The following is a 15,732-nucleotide window of genomic DNA, read 5'->3' as shown; positions in this document are numbered from 1 at the left end:
CCAAGAAGTGTTTTGTTTTTCTTTAGCAAGAAAAGTGAACAAAATCACATTACACCTCCTGAGAGCATTTTACTTTTTTCCACCAGGCAAATGCTACGCACGGACGTTCCCACGCCAGGACATCGAATTCTGCTGCTAAAATTGGGGAACCAGCAGATTATTTAGTGAGGCAATCAAAACAACTACGGTATTATAATTAACTGAGAAACCTTTATCACATCGCAAAGAGGGGTTAATGGCAAATTAATTGAGAAAACTTACGCTGCAAACACGTTTCTATTGTCCAACGTCCAGTCAACAACATAACCCGAATTCCCAAACAATTATATCATTTTTAAACAGTTACGTTTCTGTATAAATCATTACAATATGCTACCCTGAGGTGGGAATGCGTTTGGTGGTGCGGGTGCAAAACTCGGCATAACACCTGGACACTTGCGCGAGGCAGACTGCTATCGTCCCTGCAGGGACGATATAAGGCACGCGTTAAGGCACGCAAACAGTGGATAGCGCCTGTACCAAGATAGGGCCCTGTATCTCATACCAAATGCTTATCTTGTCCCTATTATCACACTGACTTGAATCCTTAAAGAGGTCGTTTGCAGCTTACAAGAGCTTTTAGCAAAAGATGCTGGTGAACACCCGATTCTACTTCTGCTTAACCTTGCTTGGTTGCTTTCTCCTCTACCCATCTCAATCATAAAGACTGTGGAAGTTAGAGATATTGATCTTAATTTATTCGCGTCACTGTCCAATGGGCATGCAGCTTTGTTACACTGGGCTAATTATCAGGTTGTTTATGCTTGTTCTCACTTTATATATGCTGACACGTGGTCATGTGATTTAGACTTACAGCCATGAATGCTTTTAGTATTTGGTTCAAATCTACAGTAATGACACAACTTGTCTGTCAAATTGAATAGTACAATTCATGTGGATTCTTTTAGAGACCGTCTATATAGCACATACACAGTATTAAGAATTGAACGTATCAAAATGTATTTTTAACATCAGGTTGTCATACTGTATTTTACACTTCTAAAGGTGACATCAAATTCCAAATAACTCATCCCAATAACCCAATAAATCATCAATAAATAATCAGTTTACTAGAGATTGCCCCCACATTCCCCCTACTAGCCCTTGAATTCACACGAATCCGTTCATGTACTGTAGCTTATATTACATTGCCATATACCGCAGGGATGATGTACTGTACTTGTGTAGGCTTACGCAGAAATCGCCACCATGCTGGTTCGTAAGGGGAAAAGTGAATGGGACTTTAGTATGGGGATTTCGGTTAAAGGATGGCTTTACCGATTATCAACCCACTTTGTATCATTATAATGAGGGGGGGGGCGGCTTTAGCTCAGGAGGTAGAGCGGGTCGGCCAATGACGCAAGGGTTGGCGGTTCGATCCCCGCTCCCTCCCAGCTGCTGTCGTTGTGTCCTTGGGCAAGACACTTAACCCTCCTTGCTCCCGATGGTGTGTAGGCACCCTGCGTGGCAGCCTGCCGCCATTGGTGTATGAATGGGTGAATGTAGACTATCTACTGATTGTAAAGCGCTTTGGATAAAAGCGCTATATAAATGCAGGCCATTTACCATTTACCATTTGACCTCCGATATATGTTTTCCACACGGAGAGCTCCCATTTCCTCCTCTGGCAAAACGCTCCGCTGTGGCGCGTTTTACATCACAACGGGACTGCGGAAACTCACACAGCAGTGTGTCGCCATTTTTCTTAGTGTCCGAATTCTAAACTGTTAATTTGATTCACTATTTAGTCCACTATAAAATACCCACAATGCACAGCGATTTCTAGTGAACAACAAATGTACCCTACATTTTCGCCGGTATACCACAATGCAATGCGGTTGTCTTTACCGAATCTGTGTAGTGTCCGAAACTCATTTTGATCATTCCCCATAATACTTCACTATATGATAAACACTATATGGGAATAGTGAGTGAGTGAATGAGTGAACGATTTCGAATGCGGCTCCAGAGACTCCCATCAAGAGCCTTAACGAGCCTTAATGACTTGGAGCTGGCTACAGTGGAGTTTCTGCAAGCGGGACAAAATGGAGTTGGATTTCTCCATGGAAAACATATAGCGAAGGTAAACACTGCCCATCTGCTTATATTAACGACATTATAATGATGCAAAGTGCAACCAAAGATGCAAACAAAAAAATTTAAACTTGTTAAGCAGCTTAGTTGCTGCAGTGTGCTTTAATCTTCTCCCCAGATTTTTTTATCCCATTTTTATCCCCCATTAGTGCTAATTTATATTTATCCTGGTTGCTGCTCCACCCTCTGGCGATCTGGGGAGAGCCGAAAACTGGCTCCATGCTTCCTCCGAGACATGGGCAGTTAGCCAGCCGCTTCTTTTCACCTGACAGGGGAAGCTTCACCGGTAGGACATAGCACGTGGGAGGATCACGCTATTCCAACGAGTTCCAAATCTGGCTTTAAACGACCCAAATTGGGCTTCAAACGGCCCAAATTGGGCTTCAAACGGCCCAAATTTTTCGCCGCCGATCTTCGGTCGCCAGCATGCGCATCGGCCCGTATCGGCCTGGCGTGCTTGGTATCTAATGCCCGGCCTGAATTATGATCCCAGTCCGCCCCTGGGTGAAGGGGTTCCTATATGAAGGAAACCCCCGGGAGGCACGGGGAGAACATGCAAACTCCACACAGAAAGGCCCTTTTGACGACCCCACCCGGGGGGTGGGCACTCGAGAACATGCATTCACAGCGTCCCAGATGGGAATTGAACCCAGGACCTTCGAGCTGTGAGGCGACAGTGCTTACCACTGCACCACCGTACCCCCCGTGTGCTTTAATCTTCTAATACAATGTTCTGTAGCCGTACAGTAAAGCAGACACACCATGGCAGAAAAGCACTTCATAGAGACAAGGTGTAAACGTGTTTATACATTGTTTGTCAATGCAGACAAATGCAAACGTTTTTCCTCACTTTGCATATAGGGAGCAGTGTGATTGTCGCTTGAAGTCAAACTCGTACATGTGATATGAATACTACATGAGACTATTCTTAAGGAGTAGTGTATATTGGATGCATGAATTCTTGCAGCTCTCTAGTGGCCAAAGCAGAAGGTTGCACATTTAAGTGCTCAAAGTCCTGCATTGAGTCCCATGAGTTCTTAGTGGACTGAAAAGTGAGTTTGTTTACATTTATTTCATACTGATAATATAGCTCAGTTTTATAAGTCACAATAAATTCATGACCATAAATGTAGACATTGTCCCGTTTCTAGCAGATACTGGGTCTTATTTATAATCCATGTTTTGTGTCTTTCAGATTCACAAGTTCAGAATGGCTGACAGTGTTGGGCTCTTTTAAGATCGAACAATAAGAAAAAAACTCAAAACATCCCTAATTTAAAGTAAGACAATATTTTCTGAATATATTCACTACAGAGATACATAAGCTTTAGGATACCGTAATTCATTATTTCAACCAAATATGTACAGTATTTTGTTCCTTTCACCCATTCTTGTCCATTTAAAGCAGCCTAACATCTTCTGCTTTGACTCATTTGCTTTACTTTATTGTTGTGGAATTAACTGTTATAGTTTTTTCAAGGAGGATCATTTTCTGTTTCCTTTCAAATGTGTGCATATTGGCTTATATCACCAAGGAGGTTATGTTGTCGATGCCGTTTGTCTGTTTTAGCAGCTGGGTTACGGAAAAACGACTGCCGATTTTCATGAAACTTGGTGGGAGGGTATAGCGTGGGCCAAGGAAGAACCTTAATTTTTGGCCCGTGCCAACAAGGCCCGTATCGGACCCGTGTCCGATACGGGCGAGGCAGAGAAGGGGGCTGTAACTATTGTGTGGATAGGAAGGTCGTAGCCAGTCGGGATTCGAGGGGTGGGTAGGGGGAATGGCTAGGTATATGGGTGGTGGGAGGGGCGTAGTCAGGAAAGGGGCGGGGCCAGGGAAAAGGGGCCATAGCTAGGGATAGGAAGGTCCCAGAGCAGTGGTCCCCAACCTTAGGCTCGTGACCCTAAGTGGGGTCGCCTGGAATATAAAATATATATATATATACTGTATATATATATAAAATAATTTTAAACCACACACAATTTATACTACCTAAGAGGTCACTTCCGATGTATTTTTTATTTTTATTTTTTGTTCTGAGTTTAAAGTGATAGGGCCCTATCTTCCCAATGCCATGCGCAATGCAAATTGGGGGCGGGCACAAGCACATGCCATGTTATAATTGTACTGGGTAGGCGTGCCACATGCTAAAGCAGGCGTTTCAGCGCTAAAATGTGGGGATAGATGGCATTATCCTATCGTCAGCAGCGCGCAATTACTTTGCGCTGAGAGCTTTGAAAAGGACCTCTTACGTGCTAAATACCTCGCTGCGGTGGGAGCGCACCGTAATCTCCGTGCATGTCATTATGCACAGCCTTGCCACGCCAGGACGTAAAATTATGCTGCTAAAATTGGGTATTAGCAGATAATTCAATGAGGCAATCAACTATAACTCACTGAGAAACTTTTATCACATCGCAAAGAGGGAAATTAATTGAGAAAACTTGTTGGACAATGGACATAGGCTATTTACCTTCATAACCCGGGGGGTCGTTGGCACCACAGATGATCTGTCAATAAGCTCTCTCCATCTCTCTCTGTCCTCGCACGAGTGAGTACACTCTATTACGCATGCCTCGCGCAAACAGCCATTGCGAGACGGGAATCTGATTGGTTTTGATTGACGTAATGCCCAGCATTGCCTGGCCAGTGGCCACACCCATGAATAATTCTGGTAGTAACCCCCTGGACTCACTGGAACGAACGGTCGTTCATCATGATGGAATGAAGCCATACACACTGCCGCTGCCTGCACAGGCTGTCCCTGCCACCCCTCCATCCGGCATGTCCTCTCCTGCTTTGGGGGCTTTACCGGTCCCCCTGGTTCCCCCGGGATTGAGGTCCGCCTCAGGCTGGGGGGTTCGGATAACGGATTGAATGGGGAATCACTGGGACATGCACCTGTAGCGGCGTTGTGTTGGTGGTACTTGCAGCAACCCATGTTAAGGGCTTGCCCCTGGGTGGATTCGAACTGCCGACCTTCGGCTTGTGAGGCGGACACGTTAACCACTGCACCAAGAGAGCAGATTAACGTGCCTTTATACTGGGGGAGTGAGTTTAACCAACCTACTCGCTACCACTCGGGACTCACGAGGAATCGGCGCTGATTCACTTCGGTTACACACCCACACAGTCCCGCAGGGGTCGGGTGATGCGACCTCCTTCACACCTTCAGGACTTTGTGATGTTTTGAGGTTGGATATGTAAAAACTAAACTAAAAACATTGTTGGCTGTCACTGTGAGGTATTGTGAATGCAAGCAATTGTTGTATTAAGCCGGTGGTTGGGATTTCTTCTATGTGTGTTTAATGTGACATGATGGGTACAGGACATTTATTTTCTCAGGTAGGCTATTGTTTTTTATGGGCTATGGAGGTAGCAGGGAGTGCCTTATTTGTTATTGGCTGAATCCATTGTGGTCATTGTGGTTGAATTCTTTTCTCTCTTCTTACGTTTTAGAGTCTAAAACGTAAAAAAAAAAAAATGCGGATTTAAAGAAAACATTTTTTCGATGTAGTTTTTTTTAAAGTTTTGGTCCAAGTGAAATGTTCTATGGTCTCTCCTGATTCTAAATATAGCTGAACCGTTTGGTTTGACGAAGTAAAACAAAAATTTATAAGCATTTTACTAAATGTCTATGGGAAAATAAATGGCAGATAAAAATATCTGGTACAGTTCTGAAGCAGGAAGTAGGCGATCACTTTGCCTCTCTATTAAAGTGAATCTTGAAGTTGAGCGATCTTGCTTTCAAAATAAAAGTATAACTTTTGTAAACATGGCGTCCAGTAAAGAGGCTTTTCACCGTGAAGGACTTTATTTTGAAACCTGGCACCGGAAGTATATATTTTTTATTTATTCTGGTCGGCTTGACACTGGTCTGCGTGATTGGAGTGTGAGGATCTGTAAAGGCAAGGAATGTTCACATACAACATGTGTCAAAGTGTTTAGGCTATGTTTATGTTATCTTTACACAGCTTGATCTATTCTAAGCAGAGTGTAGCCCGGAACGCTGAGCAGAGTGCAACCTAATATTAGCTGGTTGCGACTGTCCGAAGAGACAGAGGCTCAACTTGCTTGAGGACCGGTAGGTAACCAAGGACCAAGGTCCAATGTGTAACAGTCTGCCATCTGCAATAAGAGGTTTCATGGCTCGAAGCTAACCAAATCTGCAATCATTTTAATTCGCCTTTTCACCAGACATTCCCTCACTGCACCGCTTGTGAGACTGGGAAACTGTTTTGTATACGAGGGATCAGCCGAGCAGCATTTTGGTAAACAAACCGCGTCACTGGGTGGCAACGGCAATGGAACCCTATGGAGCCTGAGTTTGAGCATCTGACTAGCCGGCTGACCTTGTTTACATTTTAAAAACTGCGACAGTTCACACAACTTTAACACCACATGCATATATTATACATCATTCATGATCAAACTCTTGAACTCTTGGGCTGTGCTCTACTAGTGGTTCCGCATTTCTGGGTGGCAGTGACGTCACCAGTGCAGGGCAAGTGCACTTTCAAAATGTAATATACTACATATTACTAGTTACTTTCATTTGACAGTAATAAGTTACTTTACAATAGTAATGTCTGTATAAAGTAACTCCTTACTTATTACACTACTTTTGCATTACTTTAACTGTAATAACAGCAGTAGCAGAATGTCAACAATCCAAAATTCTAAATGTTATCCTTTTCCCATCTATTGTCATGATGATTGTCAGCATCATGGTTATTTGCATAAAAACACACAGTTTGATTAGGAAATGATTTAAATGTGTGCTTTGATTTAAAAAATGTAACTCAATTTGTAACTTGAGTTACTTGACAAAGTAACTGGTATAATATTACTGAAATCCTATAAGTAATAAGTTATATTACTGAGTTACTGCTAAAAGTAATATATTACATATAATGTTACTTTTGTAATGAGTTACTCCCAACACTGGATGTCACGCTGATTCGTCCTATAGTGCTGTGTTTGTGTATTTTATCTTTTATTGCACTGTTTGTGTGGTAGCCTACTACTGTAGTGGGTAGTGCAGTGTGAAGGCTTAGGGCATGGTCAACTAAAACTAAGCGTTACTGAACTGTATGCAGACAGTAAAGCCCCATTCATTTTCTCAGCCATGTAAGAGTCTCCTCCGCCTCCATGTGTCTGCTTCTTCTGCAGGGCTTTGGAGATGAAAGCTGTGATAGTTGTGCATGGTGGGGCGTGGGCCATCCCAGACCAACTCTCCAAGGCCTCTGTCGAGGGAGTGAAGGCTGCAGCGTGCAAAGGCTCTTCAGTCCTGAAGACAGGAGGGAGTGCCCTGGATGCTGTGGAGGCAGCTGTGAGGGCCATGGAGGACAACGCTGTGTTTGATGCAGGTATCCCTAGGGGTGTCAAAAATAATCGATTTATAAGATGCATCGCGATGCGGACGTGCACGATTCAGCATCGATTCACAAATGTCAAAAATCGATTATTAAATTAGTATTATTATTTATTTATTTTTATAATCGAATAAAATATAATGGAAGTACATGCAGTTGTTTATTTGGATCATAATACAATGCAGTTCCAAATGCACTTTTATTTTAAAAGTAGCCACACAGTGAGAAAAAAGAAAGTGAGAAAAAATAAATCATGTATTGGGGAAAAAAGTGATGCATCGATTGAAGATGCATCGAGATACATCGATAATCGTAATCGAATCGAATCGCAGCCCTCTCAATTGTAATAGAATCAAATCGTGAGGCCAGTGAAGATTCACAGCCCTAGTATCCCTGGTGTCGACATAAAACGCTGCAGAATTATTCTCATCATTATTCAGAGGCCGTGTTTGGATGTTATCTCAGCAACACATTGAAGGTTAAACAATACACTGCACAAGTAAGTTGCTATTAAACTCCACTTCTGTTGCACTTTTGGAAATGTAACTACAAAAACGTTACTTAAAAGGAAGGGGAAAAATCATCCAGACATTGCATGATGACCTAATATAATATAACAATATGGGTCAGACTGAGGAAACTGGAGGGCTGGAGGGACTCAGGGCACTTTTGGTGGAATGGTTATTATCAGAAATGGTTTTGACAGTTCAAACACTGGTACTGTATCTGTGGCTCAGAGAGGCAGTGCAGAGGTATCCCTATGGGATAGGACATTTATTATCACATCTTTTTGATTTCTCTAAAATTCTCACCGTTTTGTCTTCTAAAATACTCAGTAGTTGGTAAGACTTTACAATAAGGGTGACTAAGCCTTAATTAAGAATTAACTAATGTGACATTAGTGTGAGCTGGATAATGCAGAATGCAGCTCACACTAAAGTGCTGGTGGGTGCTGCAGAATGCAACTCACACTAAAGTGCTGGTGGTTGCTGGTTAAATGCATAGAGACAGTCCGCATATCTGGGAACGCCCACAAAATGTTAACCGGCTGGCGGGGGCGAGTGGGGTAAAACCGCCCATATATCTCATGGGCTGACTCACCAAAAGACGGTGCTGCAGCTCTAAACTACATGTTTGGGGGTTCTAGAGCAGAACACAAGACGTCTGCTCAGATGTGCGTTTACTGCAGTGGTTAAATCCCCGATCGTGTCTGCCTGGGCTGGGCTATCAGCTAAATTCTAACTTTGCTGAATGGATAGAACGGGGGTTTTTACCCCACCCTGACCCCGCCCCCAGCCAGGCTGAGCCAGCTAAACCAGCGTCTATGACGAGACGTGGCCTCAACCTATTACAGTTGCTGAATGTGATCTTTAATTGCAGGTCATGGAGCAGTGCTAAACTCTGATGGAGAGGTGGAGATGGATGCCATAATCATGGATGGAAGGACACTCGCCAGTGGAGCTGTCTCTTCAGTCAAGAACATTGCCAACCCTGTGTCACTTGCCCGGGCAGTGATGGAAAAGGTGTTTTTTGTGTGTGTCTTAAATAGCACTGTGGAAAAAAAGAGGCCCAGATTCAGTAGAATCAACTGCCTCAATGTAGTTACCAATTAGTTGCCTGATATTTAAGCAATATATCACGAGAGCAAGTGTGTTGTGGTGAATATATCCCGCTGATAAACTGTTATCCCACTCGGCCTGCGGCCTCGTGGGATAACAGTTTATCAGCGGGATATATTCCACAACACACGCTGCTCGAGTGCTATATTGCTTTTATAAAACGGTTTCCAAGTATGATAATATAATAATAATAATAATACTATAAGTCCGACTCCGACTGGCATGTCATTCTGATAGAGTCAGTTGAAACACTACTGTAAGGCGGGACCGCAAGAACATGCGGGTGATTTGATTGGATCGTTCTGGAGACTGAAGTTGACATTGGCCAATCCTGGCGCTTGCTGAGTAGCTGAGATTTTTCTGGAAACCCCGACAGGCAGCTCGAGCCGCAGCGCTGCATTCTCAGCGCTTGTTGAGAAGCTGAATGCTCTCTGCAAAGCTGACACCAACTAACGTTACGGGGTTAAATGCGGAGTTAAATGCGGGGTTAACAGCCTTTCTTTTGCAAAGAAGACATTAGCCCACATCTATTCTTGTACAAAACATCATTTTCTGCGAAGTATTAGTAAAGTTATAAGCGAAGATCGATTCACAAGGATCTGACAGCTGTCTCCGCCATTTTTTTTTCTACGTTGTCATTTGAGGTAAGCCTTATTATTACTCTCTTAGTAAGAGAGTTGCCATGGCAACCAATAACCCATGGCCATGGGTTATTGAACTCGGTTACTGGAATTATACAATGGCTGTGAACCAATCAGATTGCTTGATTTGAGAGAGCCGTTTTATAATGAGAGATAGACAATTGCGATCTCAGTCATTCAAAAAGTTATATAGGAGAGAGTTTATAATTTATGGAAATATCAAAACATGAAAATGTAAAATTTTCACCATGTGAAGGGTTTTTGCAAGCCACCACACATTTTTGGGCCATAGAAATGCTTACATGTTTTTCATACTGTTTCCTATTGTATCTTTTGCTTACCTTTGCGGCCGTGGGACAAACTCAGACGGAGCACGTCATGTTGACGGGCAGAGGTGCCAACTTGTTTGCAGAGAGGACGGGCGTGGTCACCGTCCCCACTGACACACTGGTGACGGAGTACGAGAGAACAGAATGGGACAAGCACAAGAAGTATGTCGCCGGAGTCACGGAGCTTTTCAACTCTCAGTGGTTGGTACAGCGTCTATTATTATTGTTTTTGACTTTCCTGTGTAAAGGAGAACTTCACCGAAAATAATGCTAATTTATTTTGCACATGATCTCGCACATACAGTATCCAGAAAAACTGTTGGGGGTTGGCGGTTCGATCCCCGCTCCCTCCCAGCTGCTGTCGTTGTGTCCTTGGGCAAGACACTTAACCCTCCTTGCCTCGTATGATTGGTATGAATGTAGACATGAATGATGGTGGTCGGAGGGGCCGTTGAGCGCCGATGTGTGGCTGCCACGCCTTCGAACCACCGGTACGAATGGTGTGAACGAATAATGATTCTGTGAAGCGCTTCGAGCACTTGGAAAGGTGCTATATAAATCCAATCATTATTATTAACAATGGCTAGCCTGGCTAGCGACTGGATCTGACCAATGAACAGTGAACTTCCCAGCTCAAGTTTTCTGCAAATGGAACGCTAACAAAACGGATGTGACGTCATTTAGCCTCAACATCCCAGTTATTTTGCGATAAAGGAACACGCCATTAGTAGCTGGAAATCCCTCCCCATTTACAAGTTGACATTTGTCTGGTTTTCTTCTCGTTCCAGGAGCCATGATACTGTTGGGGCGGTTGCTGTGGACTCGTCTGGTAATGTCGCATGTGCAACATCAACAGGAGGGATAAGAAACAAAATGGTTGGCCGAGTAGGCGATTCTCCGGTCATTGGTATGACTATTTTTCCTTTATATGTCAGTAAAACTCTTTCTGAACTAGGTATCAACTCAGAAAACTGAGGAAGTAGCATGATCAACTGCTGCAAAGTATGCAATAGACCACGAGGGGCTAGCACCATGAATGCTATGCCAACATGCACTTTTAGTTCCACGTGACCAACGTGATAGCTAGCAACAAGCTGACGCTACCCAGGAAACAGTGGGAAAGGCCTCAACAATCATGTCGGTTGGCTTGGTAAAACGTGCAGTTTACTAACGACATATTATTTTTGTCATGCCAAGGTTCTGGCCCGGCCGTCGGTTGTACAAATATGACATCTCTGGCTCATTGCGACCACACCGGTTTTATAGGAGGTCGCCTAGCCACCGATAACCTCAGACAGTTACTTCACATAATTGACGGCAGCAAAGATGACCAAACACCTGCAGGCGTCATGATTCTGGATGCCATGAAAGCTTTTGATAGGCTGGAATGGGCATACCTTTGGGCCGTTTTTGAGAGAATGCGGTCTTGGAGAGGGGTTTATCCATAATGATTAAAGTTCCCAGGCCAGCGTGGAGATATATAATCTCTCCACCTCGCCCTTGGTCTGCCCCGTGATCTCCTCCCAGCTGGTTGTGCCTGGAACACCTCCCTAGGGAGCCCACCAGGTGGCATCCTTACTGTTTTTGTCCATACATGCTTTTATCTCTTCGAGACTAGACTACTGTAACTCCCTATTCTCCTACCTCAACAAATCATCTGTGGCTCAACTTCAGCTGATCCAGAATGCTGCTGCCAGACTGCTTACTAGGTCAAAAAAGTCTTGTCATATCACCCCCATCTTAGCATCCCTGCACTGGCTCCCGGTTCATCACAGGATTAACTTCAAAATCCTTGTGTTTGCTTACAGATCCCTGCTCGGCCAAGCCCCTGCCTACATCACTGACCTCATCCTTCCCTACTCTTCCAGTCGGTCACTGAGGTCCTCTGACCAGGCGCTCCTGGTCGTACCCAGGACCAAACTAAAAACAAAAGGGGACAGAGCTTTCGAGGCGACGGCCCCGAGGCTCTGGAACGCCCTCCCCCCTGACCTGAGAGCCACGCCCTCCCCCCTGACCTGAGAGCCACGCCCTCCCCCCTGACCTGAGAGCCGCTCCCTCAGAGCTTATCTTTAAGCGTCTTCTAAAGACCCACCTTTTTAGGCAGGCTTTTAATTAGTCATTCTTAGCCACCCTTTGTTCCCTATGTTCCTTGTTTTTGTTTTATGCTTCCCCCTTCTTGTACTATTCCTGTGCCTGTATTCTTTTTTGATGCTGTTTTTATTTATGTAAAGCACTCTGTGCACTCGTGCTGTAAAGGGCGCTATAGAAATAAAGTTTTACTTACTTACTTACTTACTTACTTACTTTTGTTGTGTGCAAATAAATAAAACTAAAAGCTAATTGAATGGCTCCATTAGAAAAGCAGTTGATTTAAGATGCTCTGTCATTGTGTCTCTTGTAAACAGGCTGTGGAGGATATGCAGACAACCTTAGTGGTGCAGTGTCTTGTACCGGCCATGGAGAGTCCATCCTTAAAGTCACCTTGGCCAGACTCATTCTTTCACATGTTGAACAAGGTTAAGTATCACACTTAATAAATTGCGTCTGTAAATATGACTTCCTATGTTTGCTTGTTACAAACTCTCTAAATGGCCCACATTGGCCCACATCTCTAAATGGCCCACATTGTTGTCTTAATGTAGGGCCATTTGATTATGTTTTTGGGAACATCGTCTAAGAAAATGAAAACACCCACTGTTTGTATTTCTTAGACCAGTGGTTTTCAAAGTGGGAGGCGGGCCTCCCCAGGGGAACTCCAAGCAGTTTCAGGGGAGGCTCAGTGAATGGAAGTGAAAAAATATGACTACATCAGTTATCAAAAGGACATCGCTAGAATAGGCTAACTGTGTCTGATTTGGTTAGCGAGACCGCGAAGCGGGCGAGACCTTGAGTGCAAACAAATGAGGCACGGTATAAATGAGCATTGAAGTGGCGCTGAGGTCTTAAAATATCATGGAAGTGTCTTGAAAAAAGGCTTTGAAAAGTATTGAATTTAACTTCAGGATTGCTCCATATACCCTGTAATTAAAAAATCCGGCTCCCTCAGGTCACCCGTGCGGGTCACCCATGCTCTTTACACACCCTGAAAGTTTCAGCCCGACTGCACAGAAAACAGCATAGCTGTGACTGGCACAAAAATTGAAACAGAGAACAGAGATGGCCCACATTGCCAAGTTACATTATATATAGATAGATAGATAGATAGATAGATAGATAGATAGATAGATAGATAGATAGATAGATAGATAGATAGATAGATAGATAGATAGTGCTAGTTTGTTAGTGGATTATACAAGCTTTCTAGTCAGGCACGGTCCATTTGGTAGTTTGTATTCTTCCAAAAATGCCTATTTTTAATTCAATCTGATTTTTCTTTTGCCACTCGCGGCCCACCTGACCTGCTGTACCACGGCTCACACTTTGGGAATCACTGTGTTGGCTAATTGTTTTGTGTATGACTTGTTTTGCCCTCAGGTAAAGAGGTGGCAGATGCTGTGGACGTGTCTCTGCACTACATGGGGGATCGTGTCCATGGTGCAGGAGGTGCCATTGCAGTTTCTCCATCAGGGGAGTGGGCAGCCAAATTCAGCACAGAGCGGATGGCCTGGGCAGCAGTGGAACATGATGTTTTGTGGTATGGATTAGACCCAAATGAAACAATTAAAGAGCAGCTATCTCAATAGCCTTTTTTCACCAGACTTGTTTATTTTTCTCTCTTTTTACACACACACACACACACACACACACACACACACACACACACACACACACACACACACACACACACACACACACACACACACACTTGAAACGGTACGGTATGTATATATGTGTATGTATATATATATATATATATACATATACTGTATGTATATATATATATATATACATACACATACATAGACATACCGTACCGTTTCAAATTTTCATGATCATTAAAACTGTGGTACCGTGATTACCATGTTACCATGATTACAGTGCAATACTGTCCATCATCAACCAAAGATGGCAACCGTCTCCCAGATGCAAACGCGCAGCCTTGGAGAAATTATTTATGTGAGTGTATTAGTACTTTTTGAACATTTTCAGCATATATATATATATATATATAAAACATCCGGAAGTGCGGAACCGCAGCAGTTAACTAGTATGAGTTGTGCCAAACAAACGTACAGCATGTCATGTTAAAGTTGTGTGAAGTGTCGCCATTTTTAAAATGAAGTGAACTTAGTAAAAAGCACAGCCTGCTAGAGTGAGACACTCACGGCTGGCTCCATAGGGTCCCGTTATAAAGTTACCCCCAATAAGCCGTTTGTTTACCAACACTGATCCCTCATATTATTCTCCAAGAGCATGGTTACATTTTGTGGATTGTAACTGGTAGTGTTAATGTAATGTCGTGTGTATTCAGAGAAATAAGTCTCAAGATCTCTACTAGTCTGTACAGATGAGTCTATTTCAGCGTCTGAATTGTATATGTAAAGCCATTGCTGTTTCATACTGTATATTACAATTGTGCTGCTAATAAAGTAAATTCCCAGTTCAGTAGCATAATGGGGTTTCCTCCATATAACAACAGCATAGACTCCCACTAGAAAACATGCAGAAGATCGTCGTCTGACCAGCGGCAGTTGGAAGAAGTTGGTCCCTGGGCGTTTGACTGCAGCTTCCCACCGCTCCTGGCCGGACCATGGAGGAGGATGGGTCAAACGCAGAGGACACATTTCATGGGGCCTCCGATTGCGTGTGTGTGTGTGTGTGTGTGTGTGTGTGTGTGTGTGTGTGTGTACTGGCTGCCGTGCACGTGTGGGCATGCGTGGTGTGTCATCTGTGATGGAATATAGAGGTTTGTCCATCCAGGTTTTTAATGAATCACTTCCTACAGCAATAGCTCGCAGGATGCAGATGCAGAGTGCTGCTGGCTTTCATTCTTGCCATAAAATCAAGGACTGATTTACACCTGGGATGCAAAGACATAAAATGCAATTAACTCGCTGGTAGGGTAGAAAACCACCGGACCTGGTTGGGGAACCACTTAAGTGCTTTTGATATTAATACATGCTTTTGCTTGCCTTGCACAAGTAATAATTCATCATTAACACTGACAACAAAATCAAGTACATAAACATAAAACTTTAAAAAAAAAAGTGTTTATAGATTGGGTTTTGATTTAGAAAACAACACACAGACAGAAACTACAATAGTGGGGGGGGGTTTGGGGGGGACTAAATCAAATCAAAACAACACACAGGACATCACAGCTCACCAACTCACACATTCAAACAGGCAAATGACTCAGGGAAGACATAAAATGGAAATAAATGGTTAAATAGTAGGCATCTTCGGCTGCTCGGAGACCTCTCTGGACTTCCCCACACTCTGACACTGGGGACAACTGTTGCCAAAAAACTAATTCTGAAAGAATGGGAGTCCCCCTCTTCACCTTCTTTCCAACTGTGGTTGATGAACATGATCTCTGTCATAAGGATGGAGAGGCTCAGATCCTTGAGAACCAACTCACTTAAAAAGTTTCTAACTATTTGGGACCCGTTTCTAACCTACCTCGATGAGGTTAGGGGCGGTGGGTGACTTGTCCGGCTGGTTTCTGTTGGACGCCTTGCATGGGACCCCATG

The 15,732-nt window shown here is 43.6% G+C and overlaps 1 protein-coding gene across 1 annotated transcript; it reads left to right on the top strand.

Annotated features, from left to right (window-relative positions):
- Positions 1-7,316: 7,316 nt before the first annotated feature.
- On the top strand, positions 7,317-13,781 carry LOC310796044 (isoaspartyl peptidase/L-asparaginase; the record flags this gene model as incomplete). The annotated part of the gene is made up of 6 exons (XM_083658200.1): positions 7,317-7,503; positions 8,890-9,032; positions 10,136-10,299; positions 10,887-11,005; positions 12,504-12,614; positions 13,573-13,781. The coding sequence occupies 6 exons, from the start codon at positions 7,317-7,319 to the stop codon at positions 13,779-13,781; spliced, it is 933 nt and encodes a 310-aa protein (XP_083514326.1).
- Between the last annotated feature and the right edge of the window lie 1,951 nt (positions 13,782-15,732).

This window comes from Poromitra crassiceps (assembly GCF_964638095.1).
Source record: "Poromitra crassiceps genome assembly, chromosome: 22".
NCBI classification, from domain to species: domain Eukaryota; kingdom Metazoa; phylum Chordata; class Actinopteri; order Beryciformes; family Melamphaidae; genus Poromitra; species Poromitra crassiceps.
Note: the sequence above shows the minus strand (reverse complement) of the source record. Positions and strands in the feature narration are given on the sequence as shown.